Here is a 24,588-nt window from a genome sequence, read left to right on the forward strand (position 1 = left end):
TTCTATGGTCTATCTCTGCTTCCCTTGAACACTTTCCTTCCTCCTATATTCTGTTCAATCCTTGCTTGTCCTTTTGTCTCTTTCTTTTACACTTACTGCTTGACATCTCTTCCACTGCTGCCTTCCAAGCAATACTGCACTTAGACAATGATGTGTCTTCTCTCTCTGTTGTTAAAGACTCTGGTTTTCTTAAACCAGGCCCATCATATGATCTCAAAATAATTTCTATTTCCATACTGGAATTTTCTATAAAATAGGAGATTATTTTCTTTAAAATGAAAGGAACAAAAAGACACTCAGAAAATAAACAATAATTAGGAAAATTTTTGAAGATTACTTTCGTGGAGCTTTTCTTAGTGTACACATGCACTTTGGTGCCGCACGGAACACAAACAAATAACACACTGCAACTCTTAGGGAAGACTTTCGGTGGCAGTAAATGGGGACATACAAGGAAAGTCCTGCACACAGTCCAGCAGGACGAGAATTCTGAACCTCAAGATGATAACGTAAGTCCACTTAAGCTAAATGTCCCTTTGATTTCAACATGACTTTAGCGGAGGTGAGTGTGAAAGCAAGCACTCCATTACTCATTTCTCTATGTGCAACTCTCAGAGGTGAGCAGCACTCAAAGCTGAACTGAAAGCAGACAGCCTCAATCACAGGCTCAATACTGAAATTTAGACTAAGAAAGATCTGATGAATACCTATCAGATTATACATCAGCATAGAAACAAAGAGCACACAGATAGCTTTGCAGGACTAGAGTTTAGTTTTAAATTTTGTTAATGTCTCCATTTGTAAAACAGAGAAAACAGGCAAAAGCAGCATAGGAGGTGAAGAAAAGGGAGGCATAAACTGACATATGGAAGCAAGAGAAAGGAAACCAAAACCAACACTCACAGAAAAGGGAAGGACAGTTGTGAACGTCAAATGAGGTCTAAAAGGAACTCATTCTTCTGCTACTGAAAAGACTACTGTGCTCCACAGCTAAGGTTGTAGCTAGCTTTAATTATAAGCCCCCCTGAAATCTCAAAATGAAGTTATGCTAGGTCAGAATATTTCTGGAAAGCTTGAGGTGAAGTGACCATGGCATTTCAAGGAGAGGAGGGTTAAAAAATGAGGTGATCTCACTGTTTGAACAGCATCCCACATTTGTCTTGGCTCACAACTCAAAAAAAAAAAAAAAAAAAAAAAAGAGAGCCCAACACAGGTTTTCTAAACTGTTTCAATCTCTTGTTCTCAATGCCTTTGGGTAGTTTTACAGATTAGAGAAGAGTTTAAAAAAAAAACTAGAGCTCTTCAGAACTCATAACAGCTGAAAGAAAGGCTAGTCAAATTCTATACAGTCCCGAAATAATAAACTCAACGAAGAAAGCCCAAAGATTATGAGACACCAAAGGTCTTGTCTCTTCTGCACCAAACAGGTTTTGTAAATACACATCCCACATCTTGTACAGACCAGGAAGCTTTAGGCAGGCTGCACCATCAGAATGTAGGAAAGTCAATGCCGTAACTGTCAACAACAGAGTGTCTTGCCCACTGTGTAAAGAATAACAACTTAAGTGGTCATCAGCTGCATGTTGAAGATCTGATTACATGCTTCTCCTCATTCACACTTTCACCAACAAGAACTTAAACATTCTATCTCCAGTGTACACAGTCTAAGGCAGTCTAAGGTATTCTGTGTGCACACAGAATACAAAGATTTCAGAAAACAACATTTCCCCTGTCTAGATGATTTTATTGAGGAAACACCTTCATAACTAATTTTAAAAATCTGCCATTCTTTTTAAGAAAACCTTCATTCAAATTTCCAGGGCCTTCTATTGTTGCTTTATTTGTTGAAGGAAAATTAAGTAAGCCACAGAATAATTTTTACAACCAAATTCCAACACCCCAAGCTGTTGACATGAAGATATAATAAAATTAGAGAAACCAAAGTTTTTTTCATGATTAGATTAGATTAGAGTTATTGTCTATATGCAGGTATCAGTGTTAGTAAGAAAGCCCTTGTAGTTTAGTATCCCAGTTCACCATATCACCTTGAAACAATTACATAACTTTCATTTAGAACTGAACATAGAACAAACAGAGTGCAAATTAGGGTCTCCAGAAGAAAATGTGTGCCCTTCTCCAAAAGCACTGTGGTAGTCACCTTGGATTCAAAGTAACAAATATAATCCCAGCATTAGCTTTCTATTTAATTTTTTGAATAAAAGGTTAACTAAAGCTGGACAAGAGCTTTCACTCTATCCTTCAGCAGTATCGCCTGTCTCTCAACTGTCACATATTTGAATATGAAACTTACCTCATGGTTTGAAACAAGATTAGTGACCACCCAGGACACATTAGGAGGTGGCCCACCAGTAGTATCACAGTACAATGTGACACTCTTTCCTTCCACCACGGTGATATTGTAATTGCTTAAATTTGCTGAGGGCAAGTCTACAATAGAAACAACAACAGAAAAAACCACATGCATTAGTACTTGACAAAAATAGATACCACTCAAGACTAAGCAAGCTGTATAAATGCAAGCAAAAGCACTGATAAATCAGATATTGACTGTGGTCAATTACTATTCAGTCAGGGAGTACCAACAGCATCTTTGGAAACATATAACTACAATCATAAAGCTGCTATGTAACATTTTTCTGCATCTTCTCTGTTTCACTTACAAAGAAAACATTACCACGTGAAAATAAATTAAGCTAATTATATAGGGAAATATTTCAGATAGCGAAACAGAAACTATCCTAACTTCAGTTTTTAACTTCAAAATGAAAAAAACCCCAAACCTTCAGTTCTTCTTTAAAGCAGGAAATTTAATCTGTCTCTTTGTAATAGCTGCAAAGTAGCCCCTATTTTCCACAAACTGACATTGTGGTATTCATACTGTTCTCCACAACACCAACAGGAAAATCCCATTAGGTCCCAGCACCACACAAGAGATTTCAGCCCTCCTTCTCATAGAGAGACAGCTCACAGAGAGCAGAGCAAAACCTAGATCTTAAGTATAAAGTGAGGGGAACAGAGCACTGAACAAATCAAACCAAAGGAGAGAACGGAGAGGGTTAGCAAGCGCACTGAGCTGCTATCCAAGGCACCTTAGATATGGTCCTAGCTATGGCCCTCAGAAAAGCAGAAAAGCAGTGAGATTGTACCGCTCACCAGGTAACAAGAATCAGGACTTCTCCACCATCTCACAGAGCTAGAAATCATTCTGTATCTTATTCCTCAGCACTCAAAGAAGTAAGAGCCTCCTGAAGAGTAAATATATGTTGAATACTTAAAAAGCCCACAAGGAATTATAGACTGATCCTCTTCAAAAACAGAGTTCAGGCACAGAGGACCTTATGTTTCATATTTATTTACATATCCAATAATTACGCAACAAGCTAGAAATACTGTATCTTTCTTGAAGGATACTCTTCCATCATTTGGAGCTGCTACACTATCTAAAAAGCCTTAGCCTCCTTTATGAGGCATTTCTCACCAACTGTTCCAAGAAAGTTTTACTTGCAATTTATCATCACAAATAATCAAGCCTATCTGCTTTGTAGAATAGGTATGCATCTCCCAATGACTATTCTTTTCCTGAAATAACGGTTCTCTTTGGGTTTTATTTTTTGTTTGCCTTTTTTTTTTCTCAGTTAATAGTATAGTAGTTTCATCATGGACTTGCAGGTATAGAAGTTTAGCAGAGGCATTTTTGCTTACGTAAATAGTTCCATTCGAACAGTTAACCATCAAATCAGTGTGAAAACATATGTTTGCTAGAACTTCAATAGAGCCTATATGTATAGGAAATCTCCCTCTAAGTTTAATTAGTTCAATAAAAATTAAATAAGAGGAAGTAATACCATCGGGAAGACAAATAATTTTCCAGGCAATGCTTTCTTGCCTAATAAGATTTGAAGATCAGCATAAGTACACAATGACTGCTTAAGCAATTCTCCCAGCGCTTTAAGTAGTGCTGTAATATGATTCCCATTATAGGCATCATGGATTTTTTCTATTATGTTCACTTTATAAATCATATGTTGAAGTTCATTGAGACAGAGCTGGACAGTTTGTACGCTTTGATACAGTAATCCGTTAGCGAAGGTGGCCATCTGCTCTCGCCTGCTGTGATTTCAAATCTCACCAGTGTCTGTCAACTAGCTGCACAGGAAATAAAACTAATCTTAGGGAACATTTGGATATTAATTATGTTGGTTAGGGAACAAGGAGAGAAGTAATGAGATCATTTGCTTTATAAAGTTACACTTCCACACCACCTCTGAGAACCATTCCAACTACTCTTGCCAGACTCGAACGTGCAAAGAGATTAAACATTGCCACGTCTTCCCAGCCATAGCATTTGAGACAAGGTCTACATGACAGATCAGTGTTTCACTGCTCAAGCCTGCACAGTTCCTGCTAATACATCATTTCACATGAAACTTCTCATGGAAGCAAAAATAAAAACTACTTGGGTCCTTTACAGCCCTTCTTTAATACCTCTTAAGTTCTGGGACAACTTCTTCCTGTAGTTTATTTACAGGACAGGCAATTGAAGTTTAATTCTTCTGGTACTGGTTCTGGTTCCCACACAGAACTAGATCTAGTTCTGTTTATTTGCTAAAGTCTCCACATGTCATGTTGGTGTTATATCTCTGACGGAAATAGCTATATCATGGTTGTATCCTGCCAGAAAGCTCTAAAACAATAGTGCTTATTATTCTATAGATTCTTAAAGTTACACTAAAACATTTGCAAGACCCAGGAGAAAACACTGCAGCAAAAAAAAAAATCCAAGTAGAAAAGAACAGAACAGAAAAGTATAGAATAGAATAGAATAGAATAGAATAGAATAGAATAGAATAGAATAGAATAGAATAGAATAGAATAGAATAGAATAATCACATTATTTTGTGTGTTTTCTTTTACTCCCTTTCCCAGTCAGAAGAGGTGGGTGGCAAACATGTACAAGGATTGCCTTGGGATTAATTTTTTTTCTGGTTGGGTATCTTTGAGTCAGTAAACTTCAACTGCAAGCTCATTTTGGCTTTTACTTCCAGTGGCACCTAGACTGTTTCATAGCACAACACACATTAGTCGAGAAGTAGCTCTGTTTGGAAAAAGCTAACAGTAGCATGAGACGATATCCTACCTAGAAAATGTGATACACTCGACTTACCAATAAAGCACTTAGACTATGCAGCAACACCTGTACTGAAAAAGAATTTTATTTAAAAACACAATGCACCCTAGCAGACACATATGCTCAGTATATACACTCAAGAGTAGTGTGAGACCATGTATGTGAGTCAGTAGCTTTTTGACACCTACACAATTACAAAGAGATCCAACCATGATGCATTTACTCATGACTTAATTTGGTTAAATACAGTGTTTTGGATTACTATCAATTGCATTGATACAGATGTACATTTTAAAGGACTTTGTATACAGTAATTGTCACACGCAATCAGACAAAAGGTTTAAATACTTTCGTAGACTGCCAACACAGTAAGTTTTGAACGTAGCATGAGCTCAAGTAAGGTAGACATGACATCATCTATCCACGAGTCTCATCTTGATAACTGTCAGACAGAGATTACCCTGTGCCCCAAAGCTTGAAATACAATACCTCTCTCAAATTTTGATAGCATTATTATAATTCTGAATATCAGTAATAATAATAATAAATCTTCCAAGATCAGATTTCTCTTTTAAGTTTGCTATATTGTTGGTCTCAACAGCATTTTGCAGCAATGAGTTTCATAGGTGTACTGTCTAGGCTTTATAAAAGAGTCACTCCCTTTTACACTTCTGAAATTCATCTGTGACATTCAAATCCACTAAGTGCTCTCCTTTTCTAATGGGACAGAGCAAAGAGAGTTTCTGAATGATCTTCTCAAGACCTCTCTGTTTTATTTCATTTTCTTGAGTCCTCTTTCTTCTCAATAATCTATCCCAAGCTTTTCAATCCCTAAAAAAAATGGAACGACAGAACCTGCTGCTGAGAATTTTAAAATGTACTGTAGAGTGTTATGCAGTTCAATTGATGAAAGCATACACTAAAATCCACGTGTTTCATTATGTATAGGTGTATAACAGCTACATTATTTTACGATACAGATAATATCTGTTCTCATATTCAAATTTGTAACACTTTATTCTCAGGAATAGGCAGCTCTGGATTAGAATAAGCAGCCACTTCCCTCATTCAAACACAACCGGACACAACAGAGACAATCAGCAGGAAGTCATGTATGTCAGCTGTATGTCAGTCATGTATGAGTGTCTCTAAACTTCCTCTCACATTTTAGAAGGAAAAAACCTCATTTAAGTCAAGGAGGTCTATGTACCTTCACAGATCATCATCAGTGCAAACAAAGGCCATTAGACAGTGGAATTGTCACGCACCACTAGGGAATGACTCACGTCTTCACTGTGCATAGCTGGGACTTCAGCAATCACAAAACCAAATAGTTTGGATGAAATTTTCAAAGCTTACTACAGCATTTGATTACACAACTGTCAATGAAAATTAATATTAAAAGTGTGCCTGAATTCCTAGAGGACTTTCAAAGTCTTCATGCTGCTACTTACTACTTTCTACAGAAAACTCACAGACAGTCACTATATGTCAAAGGAAGGACATGACGTAATTAAGAAATAACTGAGTATTAATAAAAACTCTGTAGTCTGTAACTCTACTGCCAAAACCAAGCTAATGCTCTAGCCAGTACACTACAGTAACTTTTAGAAGATCTTAAGAAAGTAGAAAAGAAATCCGCCATTACACACAAGATGTTGTTTCACCAGTTAACTATCTCCACAGTTATAGAAGTTTTTACAAAATTATTTCCAGATTGACTTTTTCAGCTTCAACTTTCATCTGTTCAGTTCTGGGATTTATTCAGCTGCTTGACTTCCTTCTCCAAAAAAAATATCTCTCAATAAGTTTAATTAGCATCACTAATACCTAAGAAATTACATGATGAAGAAATGAGCACCTGGGATAATACCATAAATCCAATATTGCATTCGTTTATGCCATCCTTTGCGCACTAAGCCCCTAATTTTCACTGTCACAACCACAAACTCCCAAGAGCCTAGTCGCAATGCAGCGTCATCAAGTATTTTTCAATGAGGCCTATGGTATCTCTTTTTTGTTTGGTACATTCTTACAGGTCAAGCAATTCTGTGATACAAACAAGCAGTTACCAAGAAAAAATCGGCATTGTTTTTCTCAGAACTAGCCAACTGCATCTGAATTTTAAAAAGGCCATTTTAATTCTTATCTGAAATCATAGTATCATCTTTTCAATATATACATTAGACCCAGAATGATTAAACTAAAACTCAGTCAGCAACTATCTACCAAACAGAACCATGTAAATGCAGATACTACAACCACTGATTTATAAAATATCCCCTGCAGTCTGTAAAATACAGTGGCCCAAAATCAATCTACTTGCCTCACATAAGGTTTCAATACAGTCCAAGGTTCTTGGCTCCCCTGGTTTTGCTTTTTCTCTCTAGAGAGAAAACATGTAACTAATTACAGCACTACAGTACAGCTTGGTAACACCTACTACTTGTTCTGTCTGAAGCCTGAAAACATGATGATTGACAATGCAATTTGTTAATAACTATGCACATGGATCCATAAATTTCAGGGGTCTTACGGGTTGTATCAACGTAAGATGAAAGAACAACAGAGTTTTCTTATACCACTCTATTAAAATTCTGCCTTGTTTGAAAATACAGGAATGTTTACAAATTCCAAAGGTCTTATTCCTGTGGGGTTTTACGGGTTTAAACAATTAAGAAAAAATCTTTCTAGCAATGCCAGCTATAAAGCTAGGAGCTGTTGGATATGTGATACACCTCCTGTCTTCCACTTAGCAACTGTCTGCAGCCAATAAGCTCTGAGCTAAAATTCAGCTATGGGCTAAATGGGCATGTTTCCACCAAAGTCTGAAGAACAACAAGCCCAAAGATTCATCCGGCTGCATCTTTAGAGCGCTATAAACAGGATACTCCAAAAGTTTACATGCGAAACATGAATTAAGGAAACATAAATATTTTTTCCCATTTCCTGTTGTATCACAACCAGAATATCAAAATGCTTGATACCCAAGAGATAACAGCAGAAATGTCACAAAAGTTTATTCCAAGATGACAACCACTCAATGTAAATTAAAAAAATGCTAGGCAAATAAAATACAGAATCAGTAGAAATTAAGATTTTTAAAAAACTATAATCTTCCGTATATATTTTTTTTTTCCTGAAACACAAAGATCACTTTCTAGCTAGAGGGAAGAGAAGCCTGCATCTTCCCATTTCAAACACCACACACCAATCTCCATCTCTCCACTTTAACTTTGCCATCTGGCACAAAAAAACTTAAAATTCCCTTGGCTTAAACTTAACAGTACAGGCACTAATCTGAAAGGTATAAAGGGGAAAGATGAAAAGGAATCTTGGATTATACCCCCCTTCCCCACAATATTTCCATACTCTACCCACTGAGTATTAATGTAAATTAAAGAAACTGTCCCAGATCAAAACCTTTTCAACTCTTTAGCAGCATATGTAGCCATTGAATAGAGTACTGAATAACCACTGAACACGCTCACCACATGGCAGAGCAAATCTTGATGGATGTTTTCCACAATGACCAGGGTATTTTGCACAGGTCTGACAGAGTTAAGCTAGAACAGTTTCAAACACCCTACTCTAGGTTGGTAGGGAGGACATCATCCCCGAATTTGTATGTTAGATTTCTGAACTGAACCTCTATCCAGAGAAAAATAACAAAATCTCCTCCTATAGCCATTGTTATACTCCTTAAAAAGGAAAAGCACAAATTCCTACCGTTGGGAGAGACTGAGTCCAAACGCAGAGGATGCTGGCCAAGACCCTGAGGACAGTCATTCCGACTAGGTTTAGCACCTAATGAGCAGCTGGAAGGCATATGCACACTGAACAAGATCATTTCGGACCTCTTCTCGCTAGACGAGCTTGCTGCTTCAGTATTCCTTCTTCGAAGTCCTTCTCTCATTTTCTTACTGTGCCAGATTTGACACTCACAACACTCACCTTGTTAGTCTATGGACGAGAGTCTTTGTGTTGGGAAGCAGAATGAGTGATGTGGCAGCTCACTGAGCCACCCAGTTATTTCAAAATACTAAGAAAAATCTGCCTCCAATCATGACATGTCTGATTGTCACATTCAACTGGGAAACTTTACAGAAAATAATTAAACAAACATCTTCTACCGGAAGATGATGAGTCTTTAAAGTATGCTTTCCCAGAAACAATACAACCTTACTGTGCCTTTAAACACTTCATTACACCCTGCTTAACTGGAATTATTTCTAGAAGTAAAATTCTATAAGTAGAGCCAGTGTGTGCCACAGCAAAGACTACAAAACTTGCTAACTCATCTTCATGATTACAGCAACAAACGCAACCTCCACAGAACTGTCAACCCACTGAAGGCTTCCAATGCCATCACGAATGCCATACAGGCAAAAAATACCAACAGCTATGAACCAGAATAAATTTACTTGGACAGCAAGCCGTCTTCTGCCGTCAAACTGTACAGAAGCTTTGAAAGTAGCCATTGACATTTCAAAACAGATGAAGGGCTCATGTTTCCAAGTTTTACATCAGATCCTTAATTTCTTCCCAGGGCCTTTCTTTTAAGGTCCTTAGGGCTGACCTCAGTTCTAGAAGGAAGATGCTAAACAAGAAATGATCTTGCAGCACTTGAATAATTTAATTAACCTCAACCCTAGTATTAATACAGTTGGTCTGCAAGAATTTTTTTTAAATGGGGGTCTACCCTCCTGCTAGGGAGGGACCGCTTAGAAAGGCCTGTAGTGATAGGACCAGGGGCAATGGGTACAAACTGAGAGGGGCAGATTTAGACTGGACATAAGGAGAAATTTCTTCACCATGAGAGTGGTGAGGCACTGGAACAGGTTGCTCATGGAAGTTGTGGCTGCCCCATTCCTGGAGGTGTTCAAGGTCAGGTTGGGTGGAAACTTGGGCAGCCTGCTTTAGTGGGAGGTCCTTGCCCATGGCTGGAGGGTTGGAACTGGATGATCTTTAAGGTCCCTTCCAACCCAAACCATTCAATGATTCTATGATTCTATTATATGTTCCTAAAGAGGCTATCTACCTCATCAACAGTTACCTTGCTAGCAGTCTCCTGAAGGTACCCAGCCATGTTTTCACTCAGATTCCCTGAATGGTTAAGAATATTCAATTATATCTGGGGAAACTGTTCTTACCTGGTATTTAAGCTTCACTTTATCCACAAAAATTTTCAAAACAATAAATTCATTCAGTGCAGTTGGGCTGAACAGAGCAGCCACAAGCTTAACAGATTAACTAAGAGCTAAACCACCTTTGTAACACAAGTTAATGAGGCCTAAACTAGCTTATGTAAACCTCTTACAAAAGGCTTCTTATTCATTAAGTGCACGTAATGTGGTTGTAATTTCTCTATCTTTACCTGAGGAAGTACTGAAAATAATCCCAACCTGTCAAATACTGCAACATGATAAACATTATCCTAAAGCAGGAACATTTTGAGAGAACTACATAAACGAGTAAAATCATGAGTTTCACTCTTCATACAAGTTATACCACATACCATGGCTGAAGAAATGCTCTCATGAAATGTCTCCACTTTTAATGTGAAAAAAATACTTCCTTTAGACTTTAGAATACAGTTACCTAGTCATCAGTTTTCACCTAGTTACTCTAAGAGCAAAGCAAGAATACCACCACCCAACAGTAAGACAGCCATTCTCACTCAGGAAATCAGCATTGCACACTTAGACAGATGTGTCAAATCAGGCACAGAGACTACCTCTGCAAACTTGCACAATGCAGTGAGTTCAGAAACAATACTTGCGTGATCAACATGTGTTTCTTTCCCTTAGATAGTGCTGTACTTCTTTCTATTTCTGGCTTGCTCTGTATTATAATCTTGCTTTATTTTATTTAAAGCAGAAATTGAATCAGACTTATAAACCAAAATTCTGCTTTTCTTAAAAAATGAGATGTTCACATACGTCACATACGCTCAGCTACCACCATTCACAAGTCCTGATTTATATATCATATCTCTAGAGATCTGCATGAAAGTTACTCATTGCTTCAGGAGCAGCTAAAAATGTGCATGCTCTCAAGGAAGTTAGGCACATGTCTTTGAAAATGAAATTCCTATTGCCTCTTTGAACATCCATAAATTACTAATTATTATCACTTAAAAGCTGGAATAACAAGAAGAGTTTTAATTAAGTTTGGAAAACCCTTAACTCAACTTTGGAATAACAGTGAAAGGCCATTATTGTTGAAACTTTCCTAAAAAACATTTTTCATGCAGCCCATGATCACAGATCAGAATTGAAACTCTTAATGAGAACGTAAGTTTGCCACCATACACCATGCATAACATCCAGTTCTTGAGCCAAAATAAACAACAGCAGCTAGAAAGCCCATGAATATTCTGAAAGGTAAACACAGGGGAATGTTTAAGTCTTTTTTTAAGCTCACTTCATTCCGCTTGTAATGTTCTCATGTTAATCTTATCTGTGAAGTCTGGCTGATAATGGAAAAAAATGTCAACACCGACTGGATTATGCCTTTGCTTGTGGTTTTAGACTGCATCGCACTCTGATTGCCCAAGATCTAATGCTTATTTTATTGAGTCACTAATACGACAAATCTTTTCTATAAATTCAAAGAAATAAATGCAACAATTTTTCAGTTTGTCTTTTTCCTCCATAGAATTTATAACCAACTGCCTCCAGTCTGATACTACTATTTACCTATTTAGCTCCAGGACAAAAAGTATCACCAGAATAGAGTGATAGAGGCTGAAATGAAGCCAGATCCATTCCAGTACATTCGTAGTCATCTGAACAATTGCCTGCAAGAATGCATGCCTTTCTCTACTGAGCAAGAAATGGGCAACTCATAACTTTAGATTCCAATTGTACATCACAACTTTTAAAATTTTGCCAGTCATACACAAGAGGCAGCTGTAAGAGCAACACCACAGTACTTCATGCGCAAGGAAAGAGACAGACAAAAACTTGGCATCCATAAAATCCCATAGCTTCCAGCTCATGCTGACTGGCTGCACATGTAAATAAACAGCCAGTCCGAACATAAGTTTGCTATATATAAAACTAATTAGTACACGAATCTAACTTGCCACTTTGTTCAGCAGACTTCAACTTGCACGCACAACTGATGACAAAAAGAAAACATCTGCAAAACAATATATGATAAATAAGCATACAAAGCTGGGACAGTAAGCAAAATTGAAAGCCAGATCAAGCACTACACCAGCATATATAAAACAACCTGATTAACTGAACTGGCCAGATAAGGCAAAATGCCTTTACCAGAGTTAAGATTCAGAGCAACCAAAAATCTAAACAGGACTGCAGAGACAGCTGTAGAAGACAGGCTTCTCGCAGAAACATCACAAGAAAAGAAGACTTCTTTCAGTATCAAAGCTAATTATAGCAGCTGAATAATTGAATTTCTACCAGAGGGAGCAACCAACACCTTAATAACCAGTTTGAGAGATATGGTCTTGCCTCCTTGGCATTCAATATGTTCCACGTGATCTGCAGACACAGACTTTTGAGTGACCTTATCACAGGCATAGGACATGTCTTGCTTCCAAGGAATTAAGATACCAGTGGCAATTGCTGCCAGAGCCTACAGAAGTAGTAGGAAGAATGAAGTGTTTACATATTTAGTTATCTTTCTTGATTTAATAATGCTATTTATCGGGTGGAAACAAATGAAAAAAGAGGATGGCCTAAGTTGTGATGCTGTTGTACTGATAAGCATCAAATGCTATGAAAATGGCAAAACTAACCACCACCATTCCTCTACACAGAAGGCTCTACTAATACTACTGTTGTAGATGCAACTTAAAAATCTTTGACATAGTAATTGTGAATTTAAAACTTAGGAAAAATCTCACGATTTTTAAAAATTTAAAAATGAAAATAAACAATTATGTAAAGTTTAGTCATACGTAAACCTGTAACAAACCCTGTAACAGCCCTGTAAACAAACACTAATAATTTGCAGGCTTGAGTGGGCATCCACACAGCTCTTCAGCAAAACGCACCTTTCTCATATGCGTACTCTACATACTGCAAATTCCAGTCTGAATACTTACCTTTTCTACTCCTCCTCTTTCTCCTCTAGTCAGAAGTATGACCTCCCTTTGTCATGTCAAGTATTCTACTCAAGATAGGCCCATAGGATGTGTGCATGTGTACATACAGAGGCACCTACACAGCATCAAGAAGTCAGAGACAAGTCTGTTGTGACTGTAGATGGTAAAGAACTTGGGAGAAAGAAATAACTCCTCACAGGTTTAATTCCAGGTATTTAAAAACAAGCTTAAAAAGGAAAATCCTAGCTACCTGGTAGCTTCTAGACGTGTCATCAGAAAAATATACAAAGGACTATGCTCGAGTTCCTGTTTCGTACTAATTGATCTCAGTCTATTAGGAGGCTTTCCTACACCCACATGATTAATCCACCTTCTAGTCCATCCAGCTGCGACACACAGTTGGGTCCATTTAGCTCAGATGGATATCATCTCCCACTTCAGGTAAGTCAAATCCTGTAGCACGCAAGACCAGCTGTGCAGCTCACAAGCCCCCTTAAACATCACACGAGATGCTACCATCATTTTTGATGTAAACACATCACCATGCCTGGCCCCAGCAGGAAGCTGGACACAAGACCAACAGAATGATATACATGCCCACAAAACACATTACTGCCATTAAATGCCACACATTAGGTCTGCAGCAGCTCCCTTCCATGTCTGTTCCTTGCTGGCAGCTGCTATAACAGCCTGTCACACAATCCATACAGGCAGTGGAGAAAAGCACACCGAATGGGCAAAGGTGGAAAGAGAAAAGATATGATTTTTGTCTTTCTCCTGCTATTCACCTTCACTGACAGTTTTTCCAAGCTAAAGTAGCCCTCCATGAAAATATTCTTGCTCCCTGCCCTTCGTGCCTGACTACTACTGGGCACCTCAGCTCCCTGCTCTGCAAAGGAAATTCCATACATCAGCAGGTCTCACATCATGTCAGAAACACTTGGCCTCTGCCTCTCACAAACATAGGTGGAGAAATCTCTTCAACTAGTGGGCAACACCTTCTACCAGCTGTCCCAGGACCATATACAAACAGCAAAATTGTATACAAAAAAAAATTATAGCATTCTTATAGCATTTTTCCACTATCTACAGGTCCTTATAAGCTAACCAAAAAGACTGTGTTGCAAAATGCCAGAGTCCTAAGCTTGTTAAGAGTCTCTTGCATAGCCTTTATGAGTGAACTCAGTAGAGTTTCATGCGTGAAGAACAGAGCTCTTGCTAACTTGTCTCTATTAGCAGACAGTTCTTCTGAACTGTCTCCCTATGTCCTACCTAGTCCTAACACCAGAGTTTGTATTTTTGAGGGAAAAGAAAGATTTCATTAATTAATTTTCATAAACACCTGAAAAAAAATTCAAGGAGGTAAGATTTTGCATGTGTTGAGCTTGGAAGCACTATTGTTTAGTTTAGCAAAGGAACAAGGAAGTTATATAATTCTTGTATGCTATCTATAATTGGTGTTCTATTTTCCAGCACTGAATAACAGTACACTCTTAAAGGAACACACAAAAAAAAAAAGCACTTTACATGAACCTCTCAGAATTATTCCATGTGGAAAGAAAGACCACTGAAGGCCTAATATCTCCACTGAAACCTTTTATTTCAGCAACACTGTTGTCATCCTGATAGATGTCTTGTAAAAAAACATATTTGTTTTTCCTATCTCACAATAATTTAGCAGCAATTTTATGTTAAAAGAGTATTACCGCAGTTCGGGACCTTCATATCCAGCAAGGCTGTCCTCTTGTTGTTGTCGTCTATGCAATATAAATCCTGAGTTTCTGGGTAAAACTTGGTCTCTTGAAATTTCTTGATCCACATAATTTCACAGGAACACTTGAATGGATTGTCCACCAATATCCTACAGGGCAAAAAAAAAAAAAAAAAAGTGTATTTAAAATGAAAAATGTGCCGTGCATATAAAAAAAATGGGGGGCAGGGGCACTCCAAGCACTCAGCTGGGTGAAATTAGGAGTTGAACCCTTTAGTTAAGGATAAGGAATGCTACCCTTAGTAACCTTAGTGCAAATGGATAATGGTTTCCATGCAGCAAATGAAGGTCTCTTTACACCAAGAATCTAGACTGTCAGAGATTGGCAACATCTCACAGGAAGCCAAACTTATATATCCAATGCACTGGTGTAAATCAGGAGCACACGGAGAACTGGAATTTCCATGAAGCTCCATTATATTTTGTCAAGAGACAAGCGGAGATCAGAATTCCTCTCCTCTGCACCTGACTCTCTGCTCATCTACCTCAGAAAGATCATGTCAGAAACGGTTTACTGCTGTGAGGTGGTAAATTCTTTATTGAGCCAAACAGTCATGGATTACAGGCAAGTTCTAACAAACTCTTATCAAAAAGGATTTTAGCCAACCTTCAAAATTTATTTGCTACAACACTCCAGACAATCCCACAGTAAAACCTCAGGTAATGTCATGACGAAACACTAACTGGAAACAAGGCCTAGCATAGAAATATATCATCTAGCTATATGGTATGCTGCATAATTCAAACCACAGATTAACAAACTTACCAAATTCTAGTTTTAAAAAGTAATAAAACTACACAACAACGTAATGCAACAATAGCCAAGTGAAATATGAATTCAAACATCCCAGTAACTATATAATAAGCGACCCAGTGTTATTTTTCTCTCCTACAGGCATATAAGAGATCCAATAAAGTACATGCAAGTAAGTGTTTAAGGCATCTCATAACAACGAGAATAACTATTCTTAACAAACTTTTATGGGTATTTTCAATGTACAGAAACTAAACTCATGTTGCTCACAGAATCTACGATCATAAATGCCTCATGAGGACACCAAGTGTGCAAATCATTAAAAACTTAGCTAGTCAGAGCTGTAACCTCTTCCCCGAAAAGCTGTCTGCAGCTCTTTAAGGGTTTACAGCTGCAGAGATCATTCTCGTAAGTCTCTGAAGAAGCAGTTTATATCCACAGCAGTAATCTGCTGGACTTCTTAACGCCACCACAGCACAGATAAAATATGCCTGTGCAAGACAGTGTATGTACATTAAAATCCCTTGGGTAAAAACTTACAACATGCATTTTTAAAACAGCAAGATTTACTTCTCATCTGCAGTTCCATCATACAACTTCCTTGAAAATGAGAAATTTCCCTCGACCAGTGACTGAGCAGTTCTGTCTTCTACTCTTTTATTCTATGTTAAACCCACATCTAGGCAGGATGCTGGATTGAGGTACGATGGCCTTCCACACAGACTTGTATGAAAGAAAGAATAAGACCTAGTCAAAGTAAATTACATGTCTTCATCTTGTTTGCTGCAATTCTACAGCTGCAGCTATAGTTTGTTGTAAAAGAAGCCTTCCAAAGTGGCATCTCCATCTCTACAACACTTGGTGAATAAATCTTACTTCACCCTATCCTGAACTTTTCATCTCTTTAAGTTCCATTTACAAGAACGCTAACTATAGGACACTTCTTTAACAGATTCAGAGGATGCCCATCAGAAGATATTATGGCATCATTCTCCTTTTGGATTCCCCTTTCAATACTTTCCTTTCTCTTCTCTTTCTAATTTTCCACCTATGTATTAGCCACTTACCAAAAGAACTGTTCAACTGATAGTGATTTTAACACTGTTTTTACTCTGTTCAGACTGTTTTTCCCCCCCTTACTTTCTTTTCCTCATTTCACTCATGTCTCTTCAACTCACTCTGTTGCAGCCTCTGCTTGAACAACTTCAGTTCTCCTGTCCATACACTTCAACCCTTTCCCAAGACCACAACACCCTACCTCAATTTTATACCCACACTTCCTCTCTCAACTTTGTCCCCATCACACACAAAATAGTCCTCAGTTTAAAGTTCTCATCACTCATTTTTCCCATGCCTGGCTCACTACCAGTGCCCTCCCGGTGCTTCTACTACCATGACACTGCATGGCCACTGTTTAACTCCAACATTAACACCACAAATATATTCACTCCTAATCCACATCAGCCAGTTGTTTTGCCTCCAAGTGCAATATCCCTGTCTCATTAAAATTCAGTTCCATAATTCCCATCACATATTTGTAACATGTGATTCTCTCATTCTCTGTCCCAAATCCTTTTTCACCTCTCTCTGCCCAGAGGCAAACCAACTTCTTCAGAAAGATCAGCAACATTGACACTCTTCTCCTACAAAATCTTTTTGAGCACTCACTCCACCCACAGCCTAAAGAAGCTGTTTGCTTGAGGTAGAGAGATTCAAGAGTGGCTTGATTCGTGCTTGCTATAAACCTGACAGCAGAGTATGGCTTCAAAACTGCAGTTATTTCCTTTTTTGCATGCTTCCTAAGCTAGCGTACACCTGCTCTTTACATTTCTGCAACCTAGGGAGAGAGGCAAAGATTACTCCTTTCCCCACTGCCTGCTTCAAAAAATTAGGAGAAGCTCAAGCTTCACACTGTGCACTGGTCTGAGTCCTGTATCTATTTTTGTGAGGTCATGACAACGACAAAACATAGAACCTACAGGCAACTACACACTAATAATGGCTTTTTGGCAGGGACTAGATACAGTATATGAATAAACAGTGACTTCAAAACCCACAGACCTATGAAGGGCATAGAGCAATAGGAGTGCTCTGCAACTAGCTAGAGTCTCTCCATCGGAGTGTTTGGCGACCGCCAAGTTATGAAAGAAAATTGCAGTGAGCAATGTTTCCTGGGGTGTAAAGAAAGTGATTATACCAACTTAATTATCAGCAAAACATACCTAAGGGGCATAACCTCTTTTTGTGGCACTTGGATTTGCTCATTTCATTTCTCATATGCTGAAATTCACCATAAGAGATCAAGGATTGCAAGGCTGAGGTTGCAATTCTTCAACTGGCATTTTGCACAACTTCTGACTCTGCTCTGAGCTCCAGGAGACCAAACTCTCTCTCCTCTGCAGCCCCAGCCCTCCCAAAGCTCCTGCAGACTCTATGCAGTCCCACATACTAGCCAAAAATGCACAACATGACCAAAATTTTGGAATATGTAGCAGCACATAAATTCTGCTTGATAGAACAGATTGTAATATTGATACCAGTGCTTCATTAACAAAAGATTATATAAAGCACAATGCAATGGAAGGATTTGATAAAAATATTCTTAAATAGCCAATCATAAGCACAGCAGCTGTGGAGCAAATACAAGAATGTGAGAGAGGCTTCATCTGAAGATCTACAGAAGGCTGTACTTTCACTTGCTCAAATATTTAATATAAACACCAGTAGTTTTGTATGAAGTAATCTCACAATAAAATATTTTAAATCTGAAGAGAAGAGGTTATTCTGACCTTTACATTGTTTTAAAAGATACACTTGGGCTTCTTGAAGCCTTGGAATGAAAAACTCTCAGTATTTAAGTATTCAGCATTGCTGCCCTCTTTAGATCAGAATTTCATTCCTAAGCATTGATGTACCTCTACCTTCAATAGAACAAATTTTAAAGTCTTGTTCTTCCATTCCAGACAAAAATAAACTTTATTTTGAGAAAGGACAACTTACAGATCAGACAAACTCAGATGGCGGAAAGGCTTCTTGGACAAACTTGAGAGCTTGTTTCTGGATAAATTGCTAGGTGAAAAGAGAAAGATCGCAAAATTATAATTGTTTCTTCTTACACTGAAAATACAGTTTGTAACTCCTAGAAAAAAAATAAGAAGTCAAGCCAGCTCCAAAACCCCCTTATTTCTCCGATTCCAGTTGTAGCCTTTCAACAGTTCAAATTCATTATGCATCTAAAGTCAACTTCAAATTCAGCCAGAGTCAATATTTTCACTTTTAGCACTTCTGTGCTTTGCAGAAAAGCAGCAGATTTAATTGTGTTTCAAAAGTATTTTATAAAGTCCAGGTGTTAATTACATGCTCAATTTATTCACAAGTCAAATGGGTGTATCCCTTTCTTTGATGCTGCACCAAACTCTGTACTCACATAAGCCCTCCTCACATGCTAGCACACATCCACATCAGAGCCTTTTAGTTATTCTTTTCAAATTGCATGTACAATATGTACCCACAGAGAAGATCAAAAGGAAAACTGTAAAATGCCTATATTGGGCTTTTTTATGTCAATTAAGCATTTATGGTTTCCAGTGGTAATTAAGTGAAAGGTCCTCTCCCATTATGCAGAGCAAAGAAATGTTCATCTAAATGAGATATACTCCTCCCCTCCCAGGCTTACAAAATTGCCTTCTCCACCCCAAAGCAAAATAATGCTGTTTTTCTACAGTCTTATTAGTCCACCAATTAAAGATAGTGAGAGCAGTAAACTGTCTAACTGCCAGCAGTACAGTGCAAATCAGTGTTATGAGCCAAAATACCACGAGTTTTATGTAGTATTATAAAGGTGTCATAGGGGCTCCATAGTTAAAAGTTGCATTGCATTTAAAACCAGCCACTAAATCCTTGACTAAGGAACAGTGTCTGCTTCCCAAATTCTCAGTCCTTGACTGAAATCCCTGATTTTCAGTGAAATTAGAAGTTGGATCTTCTACAAATAATTAGGACAGAATCTTCAAGAGATTTTATTTACCATATTTCCTCGTTGATTCCTTCTGACAAACAACAGCTTGACATTCACAAATTGACCAGCACTACTGCATGAGAACGAACCAGATGAGCTACTATTTCAGTAGATATGTGAACTGGACCACCTTATGGCAGGTGCTCTTGGAAATATCTAATGGACCGCACATGCTCGGAGATTGAAAGAGAGAAGTTGAACCCTCATCCAGACCTTGGCTTTCACTTCCAGCACCAAGTCAATGTGAACCACATCAAACCCCACCCCTTCCTGGGCAACTCTTCATCTACCATGCAAGAGAACCCCTACAGTTCTGACACTGCTAAGCAGCTCATGCACACCCTCCTGCGATATTACCAAGCAAGGCATGCACCTGCTTCTCTTACCTGTGCACCAAGTGAATCCTGCCTTTTGCAAAAGACACACAGATATACAGTGAACTTTACCTGCAGACAGGTGTCCATGCCATTGACTATTCTAGTGGGAGGCAACATACTCCAGGTCATGCACCCCCACTGATGACTGGAAGTGGGGATCATGTATCAACAGATGAGGAAAAGGCCGAGGCACTCAACAACTTTTTTGCCTCAGTCTTCACTGATGACTGGTCTCATTGCCCCTTCTGGGTCATCGGACAGCAAGACGGTGACCAGCAGGGTAGACCCCCTCCCACAGAAGAGGAGGATCAGGCTCACGAACACCTGAGGAACCTGAACATATTTAAGTCCATGGGACCTGATCAGATGCATCCCAGAGCCCTGAGGCAATTGGCAGATGTGGTTGCCAAGCCACTCTCCTTGACACTTGAAAAGTCAGGGCAATCAGGAGAAGTCCCTGGTGACTGGAAGAAGGGTAACATTGTGCCCATTTTAAAAAAGGGTAGAAAAGATGACCCTGGGAACTACCGACTGTCAGCCTCACCCCTGTGCCTGGGAAGATCATGGAACAGATCCTCCTAGAAGACACACTAAAGCATGTGGAGGGCAGGGAGGTGATTAACGGCAGCCAGCATGGCTTCACCAAGGGCAAGTCCTGCCTGACCAGCTTGGTGGCTTTCTATGATGGGGTAACTGCAGCAGTGGACATGGGTAAACCAACGCATGTGATCTATCTGGACTTCTGTAAGGCCTTTGAGATGGTCCCCCACAACATCCTTCTCTCTAAATTGGAGAGTGATGGATTTGATGGGTGGACGGTAAAGTGGATAAGAAACTGGTTGGATGGTCGTATTCTGAGAGTAGTGGTCAATGGCTCAAAGTCCAGATGGAGATCCGTGACAAGTGGTGTCCCTCAGGGGTCCGTACTGGGACCAGTGCTGTTCAATATCTTTATCAATGATATTGACAGCGAGATTGAGCGTACCCTCAGCAAGTTTGCAGATGACACCAAGCTGAGTGGTGTAGTTGCCATAGCAGAAGGACGGGATGTCATCCAGAGGGACCTGGACAGATGGGAGAAGTGGGTGTGTGAGAACCTCATGAGGTTCACAAGGCCAAGTGTAAGGTCCTACACCTGGGTTGGGCAATTCGCTCCACACGAGATGGCAATGTGCGCTTGCAGCCCAGAAGGCCAACCGTATCCTGGGCTGCATCAAAAGAAGCGTGGCCAGCAGGTCAAGGGAGATGATTCTGCCCCTCTAGTCCTCTCTTGTTAGACCTCATCTGGAATACTGTGTCCAGTTCTGGAATCCTCAATGTAAGAAGGATATGGAGCTGTTGGAATGGGTCCAGAGGAGGCCTACAAAGATGATCAGAGGGCTGGAGCACCTGCCATACGATGACAGGCTGAGAGAGTTGGGCCTGTTCAGCTTCTCTGTTGGAGAAGAGAAGGCTCAGAGGAGATCTTATAGCAACCTTCCAGTACCTGAAGGGGCTACAGGAAAGCTGGGGAGGGGCTATTCGTAAAGGCTTGTGGGGATAGGACCAGGGGCTACAGGTATAAACTGGAGAGGGGCAGATTTAGACTGGACATTAGGAAGAATTTCTTCACCATGAGAGTGGTGAGACACTGGCACAGGTTGCCCAGGGAGGTTGTGGATGCCCCACCCCTGGAGGTGTTCAAGGCCAGGCTGGATGGAGCCTTGGGCAGCCTGATCTAGTGGGATGTCCCTGCCCATGGCAGGGGGGTTGGAACTAGATGATCTTTAAGGTCCCTTCCAACTCCAACGATCCTGTGATACTATGATACTATGATATTATGATACTATGATACTATGATACTATGTGACAACCAAGTTTGCCTTCAGATTTCCACAGAGCAGAGAACCCTGCTCTTCTATAATCTGGAGGACTACCTAACCACCAGGTGATCAGTTCCTTAGGGAACTGTCCAGCTGAAGCCATTTCATTTTGTGTGCTCTTCCCTGGCTCCCTAATGGACCAAGGCAAATCAAATGGATTTAGAACCTTTTACCACTAACACCCTCTAAACACTTAAGTATCACAATGCAAATCTGCAAACGAACTACAGAAATGTTATGTAAGAGCCCCAGCCACCCTCTGAGACCGCCTTCCTCTCTTTTTTTCTTTTAAGAAAACAATACTTCAAAAATAAATTTTTCAATATCTTAGAAAAATAAAGAATAATTCTGGGGAAAGTTTGTTGTTAGTAATCCAGTACAGACATAACAGCCCACCTACTTCACGGGCAGGACGGAAATTTCATCTTTTCTAAAGCTTTTCTCCTGGTTCCTTGTGTTTCCTTACTCAACTTACTCATGGTCACCAACTCATCCCATCTCTTCATAAGGTGCTGAGCTGCCTGCTTCAGAGCTATGAACTCTACCAGATAGAAGACTGTAAGAATTATGTGCTGCAATAGACATATCTTCTTGTCTTTCAGTGTCAGGCCAGTCATTGCTTTTGGGAGATTACTGCAAACTTTCGGCAGAAAAATAGCCATTACTTGTTTAGATTCATGAGCCAGACTTGCTGCCCAAATGTCACCACGTATGTTACTTTCTGAACATTTTGTGCGTGTACCAATGACTCCATGTGAACCAGTAAAAATATGGAACTGTTAATTTAAGTAAAACTATCAAAAGAATAAAGAGTCATTATTTTGTTTTTTAAAAACTCCAGTTTTGAAAAAACGAAAGTACCTTGATAACTTTATCTTTTCAGATTTTCACCAGTTTTGCTTGATATGCACCAGGAAAAGTAAGAACAGTAAGAAAAGTAATAAAAAAATCCTGTGCCTATATTCTTGACCATGGTTTGAAATATTCAGTTCTTTCAAGACTGTAGCCTGTTCTCCCACGCAGAAGGTTTTTCAAGTTTAAAAAAAAAAAGTTTAAAACTTTTCATAACATTATCACCTTAAATGACAGTTCAATTTTATATATGTTTTTCATAAACTGAGCACTGACTTCCTGCTGCAGTCTCTTTAATTCATGTTAAGTGAAAAAAATCACTACTAGACTTATAATACAGTAGAGTTAAGGACCACACTTCCACTTCCATGGAAAGAGAATATAAATTAGTTCCCCAATTCAACTACACACAAAAAGATCATGGTCAGCAGCCCAAAGATCCATGTGGAGTTCTAAAGCCTTTTTTTTCTGAAGGAAAAAAACCAAACAAACCAAACCAAAATTCCAGAGTACAGAGCCTGGCTCCAAGCTATACCTAAGAATGGGACCCAAATTTGGTCAAAACCATGCCCATATTTTATATATGAATACCAAGCTCACTTTAAACTTGCTAGCCCTAATTTAGCTAAAAGCAAACTCATGGTAACATAAGGAGTGCAAAAGCAGCCAGAGAAGCTGCATAAATATCTACACAGTTAGCAACACAGGTACAGGCTCTACTGCCTCTAGCAATCCTGGGAAGGAGGGGCAAGAAGAAAGAAGAGGGAACAGATACAAAGTGAACTGGGAGGAAGGGGTGAAGAAATGGCCGTTTTGCTATGCTCAGTCTGCCTCCACAGGCAACTGTCTGCTCTGCCTATGGCTGGGGCCAGCCCTGTGTGCAAGCAAAGGAATTCACAAAAAGGTCTCAAATGGTCTCATTTGGCTGCCTTACCCAAAACCAAACCATGTAGAGATACAAACACATCTTAAAACCTAGAGGTGTATATATATATATACAACCCTCATAACTCTGTAATTCAGTGACGCAATTATACGTAGCCTGGCACGTAACAATACCCCTTCTATGACATTTTTGGAAATACACACTTGATTTTAGGTGTATTTTCAGTTTTAAAGGTACTGACAGTACACTACGCACCTGTATCACATAGGTCAGTTAAAATTACCGTTAGCAGCAGATAAGCTTATAAATTACAGTACTACTAAGCTAGGGCTGTTTAATAGCTTGTTAAAGAGGACCATTGACTAAATTGAGTCTAAGGTAAATGAGAATACTAGAAACAGATGAGCAAAGCTATTAATTACATTTAAGTAATACCTATTAGAGCATTTATTTTACTGTTGTTCATGTTACTACTCAAAACTTTTCATCATACATTAACTTTAGAAGATATCTGAGCCACAGAAGTTTGGCCAAGAAAATAAGGTAAAGACAAAAAAGGGCTTAACAAAATGTGTGTTAGTAAGTTCCTCACAATCTGATATTCTTGTATGATTCATACAATAAATACTACGTTCATATAATAAAGCTCCTTAACTACATCAAAAGATTCTTCACAGAAGAAAAGCAAAACTACCACAGTATCACTAGCAAAATAAAAGCTTATACCGTTGCATCACTCTTCAGAAGAGTGTTTTCAAGACAGGATATTAAAAATCTGTTGTTTCAAAATAAAATCCAAGATTTCTCAAAGACCTGTACTCAAAGGTTACTCTTGGAAAGTG

At 39.0% G+C, this 24,588-nt stretch overlaps 1 protein-coding gene across 9 annotated transcripts in view; it reads right to left on the reverse strand.

The window, feature by feature from the left end:
• Positions 1 to 24,588, reverse strand: part of NTRK2 (neurotrophic receptor tyrosine kinase 2) — a 204,582-nt gene that overhangs the window by 159,446 nt on the left and 20,548 nt on the right. For all 9 annotated transcript variants that reach the window (XM_054053741.1, XM_054053742.1, XM_009561637.2 and 6 more), the window contains exons 4-6: positions 18,752 to 18,820; positions 14,933 to 15,087; positions 2,312 to 2,448 (exon numbers count right to left, since the gene is read on the reverse strand). In XM_054053741.1, the coding sequence (XP_053909716.1) occupies positions 2,312 to 2,448; positions 14,933 to 15,087; positions 18,752 to 18,820 (361 nt within the window). The remainder of the gene's footprint in view (positions 1 to 2,311; positions 2,449 to 14,932; positions 15,088 to 18,751; positions 18,821 to 24,588) is intronic.

This window comes from Cuculus canorus, chromosome Z (assembly GCF_017976375.1).
Source record: "Cuculus canorus isolate bCucCan1 chromosome Z, bCucCan1.pri, whole genome shotgun sequence".
NCBI lineage: Eukaryota > Metazoa > Chordata > Aves > Cuculiformes > Cuculidae > Cuculus > Cuculus canorus.